General features: G+C 41.3%; 2 protein-coding genes across 4 annotated transcripts in view; one reads left to right on the forward strand and one right to left on the reverse strand.

Annotated features, from left to right (window-relative positions):
* LOC108433279 (tsukushin) overlaps positions 1-2,111 on the reverse strand; it is a 13,598-nt gene extending 11,487 nt beyond the window's left edge. For 2 of the 3 annotated variants that reach the window (XM_037547514.1, XM_037547510.1), the window contains exon 1: positions 916-1,193. The gene's annotated coding sequence lies outside the window, so the exon portion shown is untranslated. Of the gene's footprint in view, positions 1-915; positions 1,194-1,992 lie in introns of those variants that run through there. The other variant, XM_037547511.1, reaches the window with a different exon arrangement.
* LOC108433280 (ran-binding protein 3-like) overlaps positions 1,970-20,257 on the forward strand; it is a 28,975-nt gene continuing 10,687 nt past the window's right edge. Inside the window, exons 1-6 of the mRNA XM_017707741.2 lie at positions 1,970-2,401; positions 17,171-17,229; positions 17,316-17,340; positions 17,445-17,510; positions 19,138-19,200; positions 19,960-20,025. Of these exons, the coding sequence (XP_017563230.1) occupies positions 2,218-2,401; positions 17,171-17,229; positions 17,316-17,340; positions 17,445-17,510; positions 19,138-19,200; positions 19,960-20,025 (463 nt within the window). The 5' untranslated portion in view covers positions 1,970-2,217. The remainder of the gene's footprint in view (positions 2,402-17,170; positions 17,230-17,315; positions 17,341-17,444; positions 17,511-19,137; positions 19,201-19,959; positions 20,026-20,257) is intronic.

Genomic DNA, 20,257 nt, shown 5'->3' on the forward strand with positions numbered 1-20,257 from the left:
GGTTCTAAATAGAATTCATGGCTCTAAATTGAACCATTCTTTTTACTAGAACCCTTGAAGAACCATCTTTTTTAAGTGTACTGCACTTTAATTACAAAATCAATACAATTGAATTAAGTTCATGCTATAATACAATTAATAATAATAATATCAGACAGCAAATTTATACATAGCCTGAAATATTTGGTAACCTGTAAATTTCCTCAGCATTAGACTATAAAATCTATTAGACTGTATTAAAATCTGTAAATATTATCACACCAAACGACTTTCCAAAGGCCAGATGATCATCCAGGTAATACGTGATGTAACCCAAATGCTTTAAAGCTGTCTGAACCCAAATGCTCGGTGAATCAGGCTGACCATCCCAGCCAAGGCCGGCATAAACAGACACATTTATAGCCTCAGACTCCAGGAGCACAAGTTCAATGCTGCCTGTGCCCACCCGTATTCCGGCTAACTCCGCCTCCTGCGCTAGGACAGGACGGGATAGACAGACTAGGCTGACCAAGTGCTGAAACAACAGCAGACAATACAACATTCAGCTACAACTGGGCTAAAATGAAGTTGAAACGGGGTGACTATGAATAGTTATTACCCGCGGCTTCATTTAAACACGAGCTGCTAGCCAATCCAAGCGCCCAGTGCCGGAGAACGGGTGGGAATACAAATAATTCCAGAGTGGAAAATTCCGCACGGCCTCAGTACGCATGCGCGCGAAAGCAGCCCGTTCCGTTCACTGCGTCATTGTTGGATCACGTGACAGAGCGAGGCCAGTTGGAGGCGGTCAGCTGAGCCGGGAAAAGCAAAGCAACACGTCAACGGCGAGCAGGCCGCCCAAAGCCGCCCAAAGCCGCCCCTGAGCTACCGGGGCTCAGCGCGGTAACACTGCGCCAATAACCGCGGTTCTCATACCTATCGAGGGGCGGGAATAAAGTGCCCAGCCGCCCGAAGTGCAGAACCCCATCAGTTCCAGCAGTTTGCAGGAGTTGTGTTCATTCCTGCACATATTATAGATCAGCTTCCTCTTCAGTCCCAACAAACACCTCCTTGATCTTACAGTGTCCGTTTTATCTGTTCCACTTACGATACAGGAGCACTTAGTAGTTCCTTCAGGGGTCAGGACCCCCATGGACCCCCACAGAGCAGGTACTATTAGGGTGGTGGATCATTCTCAGCACTGGTGGTGCGAGTGGATCAGACACAGCAGTGCTGCTGGAGTTTTTAAACGCTGCGTCCACTCACTGTCCACTCCGTTAGACACTCCTGCCTCGTCGGTCCACCTTGTAGATGTAAAGCCAGAGACGACAGCTCATCTGCTGCCACACAGTTTGCGTTGGTCATCCTCTAGTCCTTCATCAGTGGTCGCAGGACGCCGTTGGCTGGATGTTCTCAGTCCAGCGGCAACACTGAGGTTGTTAAAAACTCTCCCGGTTGTGTCTGATCCACTCGCACCAGCGCAACCCACACTAACACACCACCACCGTGTCAGCGCTGAGAATGATCCGCCACCCAAATTATGCTCTGTGGTGGTCGCATGGGGGTCCTAATCGCTGAAGAATAGGATGAATGCCTGGAGCCAGTGGAGCTTATAACATGAAAGCGAGGCGCACACACACACACACACACATACACATATATATATGTACCCTGCAAGCGAGGCACGCACACACACACACACACACACACACACGGCACGCACACACACACACACACACACACACACACACATACACATATATGTGTGTGTGTGTGTGTGTGTGTGCCTCGCTTTCATGTTATAAGCTCCACTATATATAGCTCCATATATATATATATATATGTGTGTGTGTGTGTGTGTGTGTGTGTGTGTGTGTGTGTGTGCCTCGCTTGCAGGGTACAACGCGTGCCAAACCACACTCCACACTACTGATGCCCCGCCCACAGCTCCCGTCGCCACGCCCACTCCGCCCACGAGTGTTCATTGACATATTTCTTGCTGACAGGACTCACGTTTGGTTCACCGTCACTGCCAGAAGCGGCTTGTTCCCGAGTCGCTGGGCGTTTGGATTAACTCGACCCCCTGCAGCGGCGTTTCTCGCCGTCATTGTGCTGCATTTGCCGCGTTTGTGCTTTCATTTAATCCCGTTTTAACCGCTCTGCTCGTCAGTGTGTTGAACAGTCGTAGAGCAGCGCTGAGCTGAGCTGCTGAAGCAGGAGCAGAAGCGGGGGGGGGTAATGAGAGGAACTCAGCCCATAGCAGCCTCCAATGCAGCGTGTCCCGGGATGATGTCTCTGTCCACGGACTTTCCAGCGTCTTCGCCCTCCGGTAGAGCCTCATTATCTACCAGAGCTGCAGTGGATGGCCCTGGCTCTCCTGCTGCCCACTGTGGACGGGACGGTGTCTGTTCCACGCCTCAAGGTAAGCAGGTATTTTACCCAGAGGACACTGAAGGTCTCTTACAAAAGTAGTTTTGAAGTTGTTCAGCTGATTGTCATCAGAACTATGCATTTCCAGTAACTGCTTAGAAGCACTGCAGATTGATGTAATAGCTCATCTGCTGATCACATTGCACAGCTGTAGTGACCTCTGCATGACTCAGTGACCGATGTCTGGACAGTATATAGTTTCTCCTTTTGCACTTCAGCTCAGATCAGATCAGTCACAGTGACTCAGGAGGTCCTATCGCCCTGGACGCTTCATGTCCAGTGGTGTATCATCACATTTACATTTATGCCGTTTGGTTGAAGCACTTATCCAGAGCGACTTACAGTTTGATCATTTCATACAGGCAGGTGAAGGTGGTGTTAGGAGTCTTGCCCAAGGACCAGGCGGGGATTGAACCCCAGTCTACAGCGTAGAAGGCAGAGGTGTAAACCACTACACTAACCAACCACACGTATCAAGCGTTGTGGGGGTGTGTGATTGTATAGTCACTTACCAGGGCTTTAAATGCGGATTCTTGTGGATTTTCATCCCTTTTTTAATTACTTTGGTTGTGATTTTTAGGACTTTTTTTCCATAAATAGTTCTGATTGATGAAGTATATATAAAAACACACAAAATACATTAATATTTTTGTGTCTATACAACAGATCTATACTCTATGTGCACTGTAGATATACATTTTTAATAAAACTGAGAATTAAAATGGAATTTGGCCACTTTTTATGTTTAAACTCCAGTTTTTTTGCATGAAAAATCAGCACATGTTGTTGAACGTAACATATAAAATATAAATTTTGATGGATTCTAACAGCCCAAACTCCATAATGTCACCTTCAGATGCATTTTTGCATCTCTGTTATTTACTACATAGAAGCAGCACTGACCAGCTGCATCTGTTCCATTAATACTACATTTCTCCGTAAGTACAGCCACTGCCATCTAACTTTGCCAGTCCAGCGCTCTCAATTACCAGTTGGTGAGAAGTATTATATGAGAACATGAGCTCAGGAGAAGTCAGTGAAGAGATGATTAGTCAGGAGGGACAGTTTCGCTTGCTGGAGGTGTCACAAGCAGCTTATGAAAATGATGACCAGATCGAGGCAGCCTAATCCAGTTCCATCAGAACAGTGGCAGGAGCCTGTCAGCTCCGGTCTGGGACAGGGTTCCTCCCCTCCCTTCCCAAATAGATCAAGCAGGTGTTGGCCCGCTGACGCACCTGGATCATTTCTCACAAATATGTTAAGTTTACCCTGATAGTGCTCCCTGATAAACGGTCAAATTGTCAGCCGTTCTTTGCTGTTCACATTCAAAAGTGGGCTTGAAGGCCTTCTGCTTTTTGGATGCAGCTACAAAATATGAAGAGCGTTCATCCCCTGAAAGGATTCATCAATGTGCGAAATACCCCCTGGTATTTTAGGGGGTCCCAAGTTGACTGGCTGCGAACTCACTCGCCATAGTGACACTGGTGCTAGATTCAAAGGCCACAAGTGTTTGGTTTAACAGTTCTTCTTTTCTAGTTTGCACTCGTCCACACATTAATCTCCTTCCACCAGTTTTCAGTTACAAATATCACGGCATACTCTGAAGTCTTTCTAAGATATGAAGGACCATCTGGGTGAACCAGTTTGGTACATTTCTACCCTGAGGCAGAGCAGTGTTTCAATCTCTAGTTAGTTAAGAATACCAGAGACAGTTGTTGGCCGATTGGCAAGAGAAGCAGTTAAACAAGGACCTTTCCCTGGATTTGTATTTGAGTGACCCAGAATTTTGAATTTGAGACATTCAGGACATCCAAGGGGATCAATAGACAGTCCTAGACCCCTCATGACCCTCTGTATTTCATACCTTGGGTTCCATTCAGTTCTTAGCAGTCTGGAGGCCACAGCCAACTTCACCTAGTGCCCATGTGAGATTGTAGTAACATTAGTACTTAGCTAACAGCAATTCATATGAACATTTCTATCAACTGATTAAAACTCTGGTTACATCACAGTTCATATTAACAATCAGTAGCGTATCTAGCATGTCCAGCAGGCCTAGTGTGATGTTGTTCTAACAGTATTGGTCCAGCCATTGTATCTATGTTACTTCCAACTTATGTTGGACATATTAGGCCATCGGTTCAGCTCCTGAAGGCCTAATCAATGAGGGGGCTCATTTCATTAGGCCTTCTTTGAAGGCCTAGAAGGTCCTGAGAAATTTGTAAGGTCTGTATGCCAGACCTTCCAGCGTATTCTGACTTTACATCTATGTCTTTTGGTTCTGATGCAGGGGTCATGTTTTGTTAGGAATTTAGAGAACCATATGGTGGAGATCCTGCTTTGCAGCATTCTACAAATTACATAATCCTTTAAAATCTCAGGCTTATTACATAATAAGGCTTATTATTCAGTAACTACATGGACTTCAGTGCAAACTGGTTGAGCTATTCTTAGGTTATAGAAGCATGTAATAATACTTTGGGCTCACCGATGGTCATTTAAGTGGTTAAATGAATAAAAGAACCTTAACATTTCTGGGTCCTTACTGAAGGTCTAAGCAATGAAAGGGCTCGTTTCCTTAGGCCTTCTCTGAAGCCCAAGAATGCTCCGAGGGTTCCTCACTGCTTTACAGTAAACTGAAGAAAAGAGATTAAAGGGGCTGGTGTAAACATGACTACTCGCCTCCTACAGTGGTGCCACAATAACCTCAAGAGGGAGAATTTCTGGTTTAAAAACTCGGAAAACCAGCTTCTGATTATGTATCTTGAAGATGGGGGGAGATTTTGAAAAACTACAAGCACTTTGGAGCGGATGGAAGAGCTGAATTTTCTTCTTTTTTTCTCCATTTTTGCCAATATTTATTAGCCTCTGCATCAGTGAATTTCTATGTGAGGAGGATTCGCAATGGTTGTAGGACATATTCACACAATGCCAGTGAGGCTGAGGGGTAGAGTGATATGATACGTTAGATCACACAGCATGACAAATAACATATTAAATGTCAGCTTTAGGCTGGGATGTCTATTTTAGTGTCAGGAACCTGTAGGGTCTGTCTGCCAGACCTTCCAATGTATTTATACAGGGATCATGTTTTGATCCAAATTTAGAGAACTATTGGTGGTATATGGTGGAACTATTGCTTCCGGTTCTAGCTGAAAGAAAAGGTCATACTTTAAATTTTGCAGCTTTCTACAATTTACATAAATGGTCAAAAGAAGCCTGAGCGTTCTGGTTGACCAACGCTGACAGATCCGCACTGCTAGCTCAACCTCAGCAATCAGGCTCAAATGTTATATGGAGCAGCATAAGATACTCCTGTGATATGATATATACAATGGCTAGTCGGTTCGTATGGAAGAATCCATACTCTGTAACTGTAGTGTTCATATAAGGAGGTTGTCGGTAAAGCCGCACATTCCATTCAGCTGTATCAGCCCTTAGAATAGACTGCTAGAGGCCCTTTTTTGCGTGTACAGTTTCCTCACGTCCCACTCGTCGCTACGTGCAGATCAGGCTGAACAGAAGAAGAGTGCGCGCTCGATGCCAGACGTGCTTTAAAAACAGTGCACGGTTATTTTGGGGCATGGACTAAATCTCTGATCAATGTGCTCGAGTCGTAACTTCTGCAGGAGCCCGTAACATCCTCTTATTCATGGCACAATAACATGCTGCGCATGTTTTAGTGGAAGGTGTTTGTAGTTCTTGCCGACTTCCAGTCTTGAAACGCTGAAGCTGCACACAAAGAGGTCTTGCAGGACTTCTCTAAGTAAATGCAGCTGCAGTGGGCAGGACTAAGCTGTTGTCATTGTTCGTGTTTGGCCTCAGAAAACATTAAGAAAACCTCTGGAGCCACAGCAGGCCTGCGGCCAAGCACTGTGTGAATGCGGCCTGTTGTGCAGAAGAACACAAGGCAATAGGGAGCAGACAGAACAGGCAGTATGGGGGGAAATCATTGTTGAGCGATGGCCATGAGCGATGGATGTGGGGGCAGCTGCTGCATCCAATGCTGTGGGGCAAGATTGTTTTTCCTGCCCCTATTTCACCCCCTCCCTCCATCCTGGACCCTCAGGAGCGATCTGGCTGAGGCCAGAGCAGCCTGGTCTGCGTCAGTGGGCAAAGTGTGGTCCCCCTTCTCCCCTCCCCAGGCAGTGAATAGCGAACTAGACAGGCAGGGATCAGAAGTTTGGAATTGCTTGTAATGTTAAGTGTTGATTTATTTAGTAAATGACTATGAATATAATAAATCACTCATATTCAGGATCACAACATCACTGATTGTGTTTGGGATTTTTTTAATTGAGAGAAGCTGAAAATGATAAACCAACTACTAAGGCTGAACTTTGGAGGTGTGGAAAAATAGCCCTGCAGATTTCTATGAAAAACTGTAAGCAAGTCTCCTGAAATGCTGTAATGAATGCAAAGAGTGGACACACTACAAACTGAAAGAAATACTATGTTTTCTACTTTTTGTGCTATTGTTCTATATGAAATAATGCGCATTATTAACATAACAAGTGATTACCAACTTTTGAGCGCCAGGGCAAGTGAGGGCAAACTTTGATCGAGCTCAGCTGTAGCTGGCATTAAACTTTACAGTGCATTCAGGATCTGCCAGAAAGAAGCTCTTTCACTTTTTTATGGACCAATTACGTTTCTACCCTGCCAAGTACACAGAGAGCAGAACAAGGCGGAACAAGTGAGAACTGGCTTTGACTGGAGAGTTGGGGGGGGGGGGCACTTTCTCAGAGACCTACAACCAACTCACCAGTTACTATGCATAGGAAACATCCTAGATTCTGAGAGTCATCAGGATTTTCTGATGAAAGATTCTGAAACAAATAAAAATGTCATAATTGGACTTTTTTATAAAGGCTCTGCATTTCCACTTAAACACCTGCTTTATAAAGAGACGCTATCAAGTATGATATTTCGGCACAGCCCAGCTTGTAGAAGGAAACATACAGGATCTGATTGATTCATGTTTTGTGCATGTTTTCAGTCATAAATTGATCACAAATTTCATGTACAGTTGTGTACAAAAGGTTGGACACCCCTGGTTAAATGACATGTTTGGTTGATTTTCAGAATAAAAACAAGTTAACACATCCTCAACAGAAAACATATGGAAAATATGGAAAATATGGCCTTTTTCTGCAAATATTACTGCACAATGCTTTATTTATTTGAGTTTACCATTTTGGAAAAAATGAAACATATGCCATAACTTTTACACAGGCCATATTGTATGCTTGATATTTTCCCCAAAAGTTTAAATTCAGCAGATAAACAGTTATTATGCATTACATTGTTCAGAAGTTTGTTCTCTGTGCAGGTGTGTTCATTTAATTCACCTAAAAAAAAAATAAAATTTCTGGTCATTTGACCAGCCCAAACTTTTGCACATGGCTGTTTATGAAGTGTATATGAAAGCATAGTAAACATGACTCTGTGTGTGAACGGAGCTTTGTATAACCAACTGGCTACAAGGCTAAGCCAGCAGTATTCACAGCAAGTTTAACTGAAGGATTAACAGTAAAATTGTGAAATCGCTGAATTCCAAAGCACCTCCGCTATAATGGGGGAAAACACACATTTTTATATGAGAAGCATGCGGACATAGCCTTGGAACTCAGTCATTTACTCAAGCATGTGTAGCTTTCTAGCAATGTAGAAGTTTCTCCAGCAAGGGGGCGCTATTAGCACACTAGTCGCTTTTGTGTTCATCATGTAAAGAGATGAAATGGCCATGAACCCACACCAGCAGGAGCTCATGTGTTTGCAGTTACAACTTACAAAATGAGAGGTGAAATCATTTTTGTTGCTTAGTGTTAAATTCTTCATAAGGCTGTCAAACGATTAAAATAATCGTGATTAATCTTGTCTGTCGTTTTCCTAAAATATAGGAGATATAGGAAAAAAGGAGAAAAATGCAGAAAACACGTTTACCATTTACCACTTATCTTTTGGGGTGGCTATTTGAGTGGGCAAAATAAGCTTTATCAGAATGTGATGTTACTTTAAATAATTCAAACTAAACTGAATATAACAGGCTGAACTTCAAAATAAGGTGAACGCATTCATCATCAGTGTCGCGTGAGATTTACATTGGCTACGTGGTCAAACCTTGATTTCCTTTGTGATTGTCCGTCCTCTTGGCCACCATCTCTGCAATGCTGCTGGGCAGTTACCTCCAGCCATACAAGACCAGAGCCTTCTTTATCTGAATTGGGGAGAGACCAAAACACTCGACACTGAAGGTCAAATTACTGTTGGGAGATAAATGTGAAATCAAATATGATAAAATCTGACAAAACCTCAGAATAGTTTGAAACGTTTGGCTCTGTAACACAAAAACCATGATTTTTCAGGTCGTTTTGGCTCCTGTATTTGAGCAGATGTCCACAACAAGGGAGCCTTTCCCTACTAGCGCCACTATAACGTTGACCCTTCTTCGTTTGTGGCGTATTCCAGCAAGCTGATTGGCTGTTATTCTTGAAGGGCGGGACTTTTTTTCCGTAAACAGACACCAATTTGAGCATTATGAGCACGGTCATTTCGATTTTAACCAGTGACCAGCCTCCTCATTTATAATGCCTCAGCTTATGCATAGCTCTTATGTGAGCATTGTTCAGCATAGTCGGCCTAAGGCTTTTTGCAGTGCTAGCATTACCGATTTAATTGATAATGCTGATGTTTTGCTTGTATATGAATCTTTTTATTCAGAAATAAACGTTCATGGCATTAAGGTGGCAGGAAAAAACTTTTCGAGAGTTTAAGCCTAAGCAGCTTTAGTGGATCTTGCCATTCAAAAGCTGTATTTGAACAATAAAGCTATGGTTGCGGAGTCATAGCAACAGCTTACGAGTAGCTAGGCTTCAGACCGGAAGTACAGGTGGTTTGAAAGGTCAGAATGTATTAATAGTGTTAAATTTGTGGCGTTAAAAATTTAGTGCGTTTAGTGCATGATATTAGCAAGCTATCTTTGACATCACTAACTGCTTAATATGTGATTTTCATCCATTTTTCATCGATTTTTGTCCATTTTTATTAATAACAGGATCTCATATAGCACTGGAAGCTTATTTAAAAGCTCAAGGCATGTAATGATTTAAGCATTCAGTTTACGCTATGCTAATTAGTGTACATAGACTCTGGACTCTTGGCCGATTGACTGTATTTGGGTTAAAGACACAATTGTGAAGGCCTGTGTTTGATGTTCGACTGAACTGTGTTCCTTTAAAGATCCAAATGACTTGCTGCTATAACTCTCCAGGTGGAGTTGGTGTGTGCTGCATGAGCGTTATCATAATGGTACAGGAATAGACCAAAGCTTAGATGCCTTTCCATTTTAATCTCCTTGCAGTTCCGATTTAAGGCTCGCTCATGTGAGGGAGTGACGTGTGACTCAGCTGCCTGTCATTTTCAGCTGAAAGCTCTTGACCTTGGAGCGACAAAGCCGCCGCTGGCCTGCAGCTGATGTGCGGACTTACAGACACACATCACGTCCTGCCCACTCAGGCTGTCGCTGTCACAGGGATATTATGCCATACCATGTGAGGGCTTAAACTAGAGGAAGTGTTAGCATATACAGCGCTGTGCAAATGTCAGAGCACCCTGCTTTTATATAATGTTCCATCAAAAAGGCCATTAAGTACGTTATTCATTTTTAGTGTCAAAAAAGGCAGAAAAGTTTATTTACTTAACAGACAACTAGACAGACAAATATAATAAATATAATATCGAGGTTTTAGTATTTAGTTTGTGCACTTTTTACTCAGTTCAGCTTCTGTTCTTTTTCAGTTTTTCAAAGAAAGAAATCTGCAGATCATTTTTTACACTTGCATTTGCATAAGTTCTTTGCATTTTCCACTTTTTCCAGCATTCATTGATGTTGAGGTCTGGGCTCTGGAGTGGCCAGTCCATTGCTCTAAGAACACCAGCAATTATTACGCAATCTAAATCACTGCTTTCTGATGATCGCAATATTTAAGCTGACTCTAGTCGTTCCAATTTGGCCAGTTTACAAGATGCAGGCTTCTGGACAGCTATCTTTTCAGACCCATAGTGCTGAGTTGTCTTCGCACGTTTCTCAGATCCGACTCAGATTTTCTCTGGTTTTCTCCTCTCTCTCAAAGAGGAAAACTGTAAGTGCTGTTTTTCCAATGGGGGATAGTTTTGGTGGTCTACCAGGCCTTCCAGGTGGTTGTTAGGTGCTTGTTAGTCTCAATTACTCTCAATCTTAGAATCATTTATTTGAAACTCCATTTTTGCAAACTCCTGTTTTTCATTTATTTTCTTTTGATGTTCCTCTTTTTTAGGCAACTATCTTCTATCAAATCTCCTGAGAAAGGAATTACTTAATGTCTGTCTGTCAAATGTATTGTTATACATTTCTTTGCAAAAATGGGTCTTGGCCAAAGTGGCAAAACATTAAGCTTTTAATGGTCTTAACAACAAATCAGTTGTCAGTAAATTAGCACGAATTAAACAAATAGATAAAGTAACTTTGAATGGGATTTTTTCCCTTAATTTCTTTAAATGTTGAAATGTAAACTTGCAGACAGCCTTTGACAGTAAGTAGAGCCAATATTGTTCCACTCAGCACTGACGGCTTCAAACCAGGCTTGTTTGTGAGACCAAATATTCTGTATAAGGTCTAAATCCTTAAGTCCCACAAATGTGCCTGTATGTCAAATTCTATGTTTATATCACTGCTGTCGGAACAAAACCTTCCAAAATCTCCATTTTTGATGTTTTTCAGTTTTTGACATAATTTGAAAATGCTTGCTGCTCTTTACATTTCTTGTAAAGAGCAGCAGGTTTTATTTTATTTTATTTTATTTTATTTTATTTTATTTTATTTTATTTTATTTTATTTGTATCTTGTTTCATGATGAATGGATGACCAAGAGAAATGGCCCAAAATTAGTAGGAAAAAATTCTTGTTCCATTGACTTGCATTAAAAGTAAAGTATGCTTTTTCCTTCTACTGTAAAGTTACCATTTTGGAGATACGAGGTTTTGTTCCAACAACAGCGAAATACTTGTTTTGATCTTTGCGATAATACAGCACAGAAATACGGTTCAATACGGTCCCGAATCTGAAGAGTCGCCCTTTCAATTCCATCATAGCGTGACTCACATCTGGAGTTATGAGCCTATGAAGAGGGGTATATGATATACACATCACCTGTCTCTCACCATTGTAATTGGTAGATTTGTGTGTCCATCTACATTCGTTTGTGTAATAATGGACATTCAGGAAATCAATGAGGACTGACCTGTCATTTTGGAAACCTTTCATTCCTAATGCAGCAGTTTTGGAAAGTAATAATGAAGACAACAGAGAATTTAGTATCACGTTATACAGAAGTGCTTTTAAAAGCAAATTTAAGAAGACATGCAAAAATTGAGAAAATGCCTTTAGACTTTAGAGGGAATCTGGACAAAACCATCAGTGGAAAGGTTTGTTTTTTTGGTATGGGAGTGTAGTATTTGTCCAGTCACTGTCTTTGTCTGAGTCAGAAACAGACTGGACACGGGACTTTCTGTCTCATCCTCTCCAACACCATGCTTGTAAAACTGTTTTGCCTGTTGTATAACAAAGTAATCTGGTTTTGCGACAGGAAAACTGCAGTTGAGCGTATTGACATGTTCTGCTTCTGCTTTTATAGCTCGATGAGACTTGATATTCGGCTGCACTTGCAGACTGTAAAATCCAGATGAGTATTTGTTTTTCCAAGAATTCTGCACTTAAATACCCAATCAGTATTGTTTATAGACCAAATGTACATGGAAGCAGATTTGTGTGGATCTGTTAAATCTGTATAAGTTAATAAAACAGGCTTCCAAGAAAGAGCTCTAAATCAAAGTCAGCCATGCTCTTAAAAGTACTCGCTGTGTAATGCCATAGATAAACCACTTTTGGTGGCCTGCAAAAACTTTTAATAGACTGTCCTTTGGAGAACCAGTTTTGTTAATGAGATTTTTGAAGTCTAAAGAACCTCCACATAATGTAAAGGTTCTAGGAAATGCACTTAAATTGGTGTAGAGCCTTTACATTATCTTTACATTCATTAAACCTTTAAAAAGTTCTTCACATTCCCCCAATGCTGTTCAAATTTGGTTCTGTGATGAACCAGAAGGTTCTTCTTTTGCAGAAGAAGCCTTTGTGGCATCTTTATTGAAAGACTGCACTGCTTTATTAACGGCCACACTGAAAACTGACTGGAACGAATTAAGAAAACATAGTGCTTTCCGCCAATCTGTGATTAGGAGGCATAAATAGCCTAAAAGAATCAGTTTAAGTCTCAAATGAAGCTGCTGTATGTGGCTATAATAGTAATAATTAGTAATAATCATGCCAATAGTCAGTTTGTGATTGAATAAGAGATGCATACAGTGAATTTCATGGTGCTCTATTGCATGATTTAACTTGCACCTAAAATCAGATTTGACTCAGTTTATGTATCTGGTCATACTAAGCACAACTCATCATAATTTAAAAGACAAAATTCATTTTTCTGTAATATTTGATTGATAAAAGTCTTGATTTCTGATGACGTCACCGCGCACCAGGGGGTGGTATAACTGTAGTAACCGTCCTCAAATCATTATTATAATGGAGAGAATGGATCAGACCAGGGGTCACCATGTCTACATCACAAATATAGGCATTTTATTCAGTATCCAAAACCACCAGGGAACCTACACGTGACCTTCTTCTGAGTGTTTATACGTAAAATAGTGGTAAATCTGTTTTCTTTAGGTGCTACTTTGCCTTACAGCGCCGTGCTTGTGTCCCTCCGCTATTAATGGATTTTTAAAAAACACATTGTTTTATCCACCTTGAGATTTGATCTCCACTCCATGGAGGAGACAATGGATTCAAACAGATACTTTAACATGGACGCTCAGTGGCTCATCAGATGAGAAGGACAGTAAAGCTAGCAAGGTTGCTACTTAGCTATCTATACACTTTACCTTAGGTTTGGTCAATTTTGGCTTCCTTTCTGTGGTAAACATGTTATAAAAATGTCTCTGGCATCAGTTTTCCACTGAAAAAAGACACTATCTCTGTTTTCTTTACATTTTTGTTTCAGAAAACTGAGGGAAGACTTTAAGGCTAACGCTAGTTTGGTCGTATCTGTTAGCGTGTAGGAGGAGACGTTATGGAGCCGACTGGTCTCTGAGTGAAATACGAATGGGAAAGCTTGTAATGTTCAACATAGAGTCTGTTTGCAGGGAAAGTCCAGGCCTTCAAGAAAAACAGCCAGCCAAGTCAATCGTGCAGCAGCCAGAATAACCCGAGAAAAAAACGTGCTTCAACTCTGTTACTGAGCCAAACACTACAAAAATTTTCTAAGGTTTTTGTCAGATTTTACCAGTGATTTCAAACATGTCTTTGAAACAGTAATTGGACCTTCGGTTTGGAGTATTTTTGTTTCTCTACATTTAGAGAGATAGGAGCCTGGTTCTTGTATGGCTGGAAAAACGAAAATGCAGTGGTGAACGGGCCAGGCTAGCGGTCAGGATTGGTTGGCCGTGCGCTGTTTTTGTAGGAATTCTCTCAAACCAATGGGGCGGAGGGAAGAGTATAAAAACATCTAGAAATTTTTCTCATGTTTCAGTGAAAAATCGGCCTTCTTTTGGTCACTGTTACCAGAGGTGCTGATGATTCTTCAGGGCACCACTGTGTGCAGTGCATGCTAATTGAGCTCTGCTGTTAAACGGATCTCTTTTCATTGAGAGTTATGTAACATGCAGCCTTTAAAATCACAGGATAGAGAGTAAAGTGTGCCAAACAAAGACAAAGCTCTCGCTCTCTGCTGTCAGCTCCAGTGTAAATTTATCACCGAACACATGGTGCTCTGCTCTGAAACTCGTGGGGTCGCTCTCTCCAGGGACAAACAGCGTATTCGAAATATGTGACGTTGAAATGAAGAGAAAGAACTGGCCAATGCCAAAAGGAGGCGTGCAGACAGTCAGTGCCCTACTTTGACGAAAATAGCACGTCAGTGGAAGTCGCTTGAAGAACACTCGCTGGACGGTGTGGAATTTGATTATGTAACTCTAAGCAAGGCGGGTTAAAGGTTGAGTCATTCAGATGTCTTAAAGCTGATGCTCTGCCATATATTGTCTATGTCGGCATGCATGTTTTGGCGCCACCCAAGAACCCTAAGTTTTTGATTTAACAATGTGTAACCATTTAAAGTTAAGCCTAACTGCAAACACTGTAAAGAATGTATTTTAACTTAAAATGCTGAGTTTTTTAAAACTAGTTTCTGCATAATTTAATGGTTGAAGCGTAAATAAATTCATTCAGAGTGGTTTGGTGTGAAATGGGTTCATTTTAGAGACTCAAATGTCTTTTTATAGTGGAACCAGAGGTCGTCATGTGAACAACACAAATATAGGCATTTTATTTACTATCTAAAACCACCGGTGAACGTATATGTGAGTATTTATATGTAAAATTTTGTTAAATCTAAGAAAAACTGGTTCTCTAGGTACTATTTTACAACACTCTGCTTGTACTCTTCCACTATTAATGGATTTTTAAAAAAATACATTTTAGACTAAAACCTGTATCTATTCACATTATTTTTTATTACATTATTATTTTTATTATAATTTTTGTTTGTTATCCACCTTGAAATTTGATCACCACTTTTAAAATATGATGATTGCTTAATGTTATTCAGCTTTTTTAGTCATTTTGCAATCTTCTACAGCTCCATTCATCATTTCAGACATGTAAATTTCTTTATTTTTATTTACAGTTTCTGCAATTGGACCTATATTATTGAAACCATTGATTCCTGCACTTCTCCACACAGCATGCCTTGTGCTGTGACAAACATTGATCCATCTCTTCACTCCCACGTGGGACATTTACAGTGTACCTTTAATATGTACATAAAAGGGCTTGATGTGTCTGCACTGCACTGCACTGATGTGAAGCCCTGAGCAGCTTTCCTTAGGAAAGGTCAGAAGCAGGATTATTTACATCACTGCAGCTCAGAGCCACCCATGATGCATCGCTTTGTCGTGTACACTCATCTTACAGGCAGCGTTTGTCCAGAAGCAAGCAATAGCCATCGCATCCTTGACCGTCATGTCAGTTGAGTAGCTATTGCCAGTGGTTCAGTGCTGCCCTCTTTTTATATGTTAGTGTTATTACTTAAAGAGCGCTTAATAACATGTTATATTACGATGATTAATCATTTGACCTTCACTGAAAGGCCTAAAAAGGAATAAAGGAATGCTCCAGTGCTCTTTTTTAACCTATTGCCTTTCTGCCATATTTGCTAAACATACTTTAAAGAAAGCATATGTATTTGGACACCACCATTTTTTCCAAGTGTAAATGATGTGCATCAAATTTATTGCATATATCGTATCAAGTATGCAATACAGATGGCTTAGATAGAGATTAGGTTGAAAAATGTTGGAGTATCCTGTTAAAAAGCTGTCAACCAGAAGATAACAGCTCTAATTAAAAAAAAAAAAAAAACAGGTGCTAAGGATCGCAGAGAACGTTTTGCTTTGCTAAAGGGTCTAGATCTGTCGACGTCTCGGTGCTTATAATTGAAGAAGACTTCAGAAAAGAATATAACACAAAGTTGCATGTGACAAATGGCGCAGGCATACTTCTCACTTTCGCAGACAGACGAGTGTGATGATAACTGGAGGTGTATTATTAGTCTGCAGACAGGCCTGAGCCGGGATTAGCTCGGCCCACGGCCAAGCGGTGCGTGTATATCCTGGCGCGCACTCCCAGGGGTCCGGTCTTCACCTCCGCCAAGGTGGGCCGTTCCTTATAGGTGACATGCGAAAGGCCTCGAGGTTGCGTAAGGCCCGCTGGAACTGAAGACTCCATTCATTCAGCAGATTAGTGGGCCAGGACTTTTCACAGCTCTGAGAAGTAGCAAGCTGGCTCCAGTTTTGGCCTCCTCTGTTGGATCTCCAAGCAGGGCACTGACTCTAAGCCTCTGCTGCATTTTAAAGGCTCCAAATCAAGAAATACAAACTTTTTTTATATAAACGATTTGGATGTACTATGTAATGGTTAAAAGTTTCTTTCACCTCCCGCTCCATATGTGGAAAGTAAGCTTTGATCATGGTTGTGATGTCACAACTATGAATGCAATAACATGGGACCACCTATTCAGCCTACAGCAGTTTAGCCCCACCCATTCACATTGAAGTGAGTGTCCTTACTGCAGGTAGTCATTAAAGTGGAAGATGTGGGGAATATGATTAAACATTGTGCTGTTCATGGCTGTCAGGAAGTAAATGTATCATTGGAGCCTTCCAAAGGTTCCACACATCTGCATGGAGTGGCTGCTTGGTGTAGGGGTCAGTCAGTCAGAACAGAGGTCATTTACAGAGATCAGACTTGAAGGCACATTAACAAAAACAGCTTGTTTAATTCTAACAGAATGGGTAGGTAGGTTCATGGAACAAAAGAAAAAACATCAAATTTAAGGACAAGAAAAACATTGCATGGTTTTCTGGGTTTATTTGTTGCATGAGTTCATGCAAATGGCTACTGGCTGACAAGAAGAGTGTGAAATTGCTGTTATTTAGGGCTAGTTTCCCGGACATAGACTAAGTCTAGTAGGCTAAATTGCGGATGGTGAATCACTTTAGGAAATACGTTTTAGCCTAAGCTTAGGTTTAATCTAGCTCTGGGAAACTGGCCCACAGTGTTTAGTTAATGGCAAGTTTTATGCGAAATCCTGTTTTTCTGTTTCAGACAAACCAGTACTCGCTCCACCGTTGTTCATCTTTCAGAGGATAACCGCTCCAGGGAAGGTAAGCACTGTCAATCAACAGAAAAACACATTTCCTCAGTTTGTCTTAGTGAGGCTCAACCAACCTTCTGTATCTCTGTTCTTCAGAGGAGAGCCGAGGAAGAAGGAAATGGTAAGCCTTGCTTTGGTTCCACTAAAGCTTCACAAAAGGTAGTGCAATTAAGTTTTTCTTACTTGGCTGCAAAGTTTTAGGTGTGGTTTCTGTCTGTTCTGCAGGAGCTGGAGTAAACAAACGCGTCAGATCCATCACCTATCCCTCCTTGCTCAGTCGGACAAGAAAAGGTGGGAGTTTAACCACTAGATGTTAGTCATAACTCTGCTGAAAAAGGATTAAATCCTAATAGTTTTGCTTTCTAATGTGAATTGGCTTAATGGTTGCCAATAGAGGCCACTAGTTTCTTGTGGAAAACGTATTATTTTCTTTTAAAAAATTGCTTCTTGAAAGGTTCTTTAGTAAAGGAAATGATTCTGTTTAGATCCATGAGTTCTGTATAGAACCATTTCATGCTTATAGTTCTGCTTGGTGAAATGGTTCCACGCATTAGGGGTTGCAAGACTTTCAGGTTTTTAAGGCCAACAGTTATTTGATGAAAGTCAATTTGATGTCGACAAATTGCTAAAGGAATAAAACCACAAGGGAGTGCTTTGCAAAAAGCAACTTTAAAAATCTGATATTTAAAAGTCCATGGGAACGACTGGATTGCATTGCTAGAACCTCGAGGAACCAGAGATACAGACCCTGTAATCTTGCCAATTTGCATCCTACTTAGGCGCACCCTAGGCGGCCTAGCTAATACACTCACCTGCCAGAGAAATTTAGAGTGCTGTAGCTCAGTGAAAATTAGAGTAACTTACTTCAGACTTCACAGGATTATAGGGCATTATGCCCCCTTGCCCATGACACTTGACTTTGTGTAGCAGTCTTTGGGAAGCCAGAGGTCAGAACATTCAATATCTGATATTTGAAGCACTGTAGATCGGCAGAGATATGATAGACTGAAAGGCAAACTCCACATGTCAGTAGAACATAAAGTGGCCTTTCCTTGAACACATGCCTTCACGAAACCCCAGAATCACCAGCCTCATCGCCTGTTGTCTTCTCTTCTTCATCCATGTTGTTATAGTCATAATGCCGTGATCAGCTACTAGTTGACATCAAGCTTAAAGCAGCAAGCTGTAGTTGGCAGCTTGAGTGGTCTGAGCAACCCCACTTCACCATAAGAAGAATGTGTTTTATATGGTTCTTTAACTTTTTGAAAATAGTGCTATAAAAGGGTTCTGCTATTGTTAAAAGCTTCACATTGTTCTACATAGAACAGACTTGTCTATGTGGCTTTGATGCAGAAACCTTCAATGGTTGAAACGTAAATAAGTTAATTGTGGTTTGGTGTGAAACGGTTCATTATAGAGACTCAAATTTAAAGGAACCAGATCCATGTCACCATGTCTACAACACAAATATAGCCATTTTATTTACTATTTAAAACCACGAGTGAACCAGATTAATTGCAATTAAAAAAAAAATGATAGCCTACATTTTCAAAAATGCTGTCTTAAGCTTTAAGTGAGGAAATTGAACCTAGTCAAAGAGCTTGTGAACTGCCTGTAGATAAGGTAGGCCAATCAGAGGCAACCAAAGCTCCATGAGTTGTGACACCACAACCACAGCTTACTGGCAGTCTGGCACATTAAATTCAGGGGTTGAGCCTAAAGCCAGAAACGGTGGATATTCTGGTCTTCTTGGCAAAAAAGTTCATCGCAATTTAAATTGCAGTCGCTATATTACTGAGAAAAACCGCTTTTACATATTTTGCCCTAAATCATTCAGCCCTAGTAATAATATCAGAATGAGTGACAGGTCACTGGTAGTCAAAACAAGACCGCTCATGTTCTTTCTGTCTCCCAACAGGCCCCTATGACAGCGTTAGACGAGTGCGATCAACTTCTCTATCCTTCCCACCACCTTTACCTGGTAAATGAGCTGTTTCACTCTCTCTCTCACTCTTTCTCTCAACTCAGCTTACAAGTGTAAATCCATGCCCCAGGTACCGCTCAGTAGTTTGGAATCTGAGGTAGTGACAGAGGCGCTGTGTTTACGTACCTTTATTTAGGTCAAAACCTCTTGCTAATCCTTTCTGGTTCAATCAGGCCCAGCCTCAAGGCCTTCCAGCCCCGACTTGTGTTTCAGAGCCTGAGGCAGCGCAAGGCCTCACCTGCTACACACAAATCACCCCACTGCCCTTTGGTCAGGCCAGCGGGGCCTGTTCATCAGGCTGTATTTTCTAGGCTTGGCGCACTCCAGCAAAAGTGGGTCACGGCCGAGAAATTTCCACCACTATCACTATAAACAGCAGCGCCAGCGTTTTAGCTCCAAAAGAGCTTGAGATTTTTGAGCCAAAGTGAAGATTTTGCCATCGCCGATCAGAGATTTTGTTGTTTTTCATTTACAGGAGATACTACGTTTCTCACAGTGCAACCTTAGTTTAAGTGAATAGTTGTTTACATCACACTCCACCCTGTAAATTATGATACTGAGACAGTAGGTGGCTTGAGATACTTCACCAGTCACGGGTTTTCTTGAGGCAAACAAACTTCAGAAAAATAATGTTTTTGTGAGCAGACCACTTACACTGAGGGTTTTTCAAACCACTTATTTGAGGGTTTTGCTCCTTAATCGTTAAATGGAAAGTACATGGAATGTAACCATTATTTTTCCTGCTTTAATTCACAGTCTCAAGGTCGAACATGTTTATGCCTTCAAACTTGAACAACATGAACAAGGTCTCCACTGCTGCAGGTTAGTATCCGTTCCCTGTGCTCATTTCAGATTCCCCAGATTTGCTGTACACCTTTAAAGGGGAATTCCACTCTTTTATTTTTTATTTTTTCAGAAGGTCTGGAGAATTTAAGCATTAAATAAATGAACAAAATGAGCAAGAGTGGTTTGATGTGAAGTGGTTCGTGGTAGAGAAACCAACTTTGATTTCTATACAGTGGTGATGATAGGAACCAGGGGTCACAACACAAAT

The sequence above is a fragment of the Pygocentrus nattereri genome, chromosome 18 (genome assembly GCF_015220715.1).
Source record: "Pygocentrus nattereri isolate fPygNat1 chromosome 18, fPygNat1.pri, whole genome shotgun sequence".
NCBI lineage: Eukaryota > Metazoa > Chordata > Actinopteri > Characiformes > Serrasalmidae > Pygocentrus > Pygocentrus nattereri.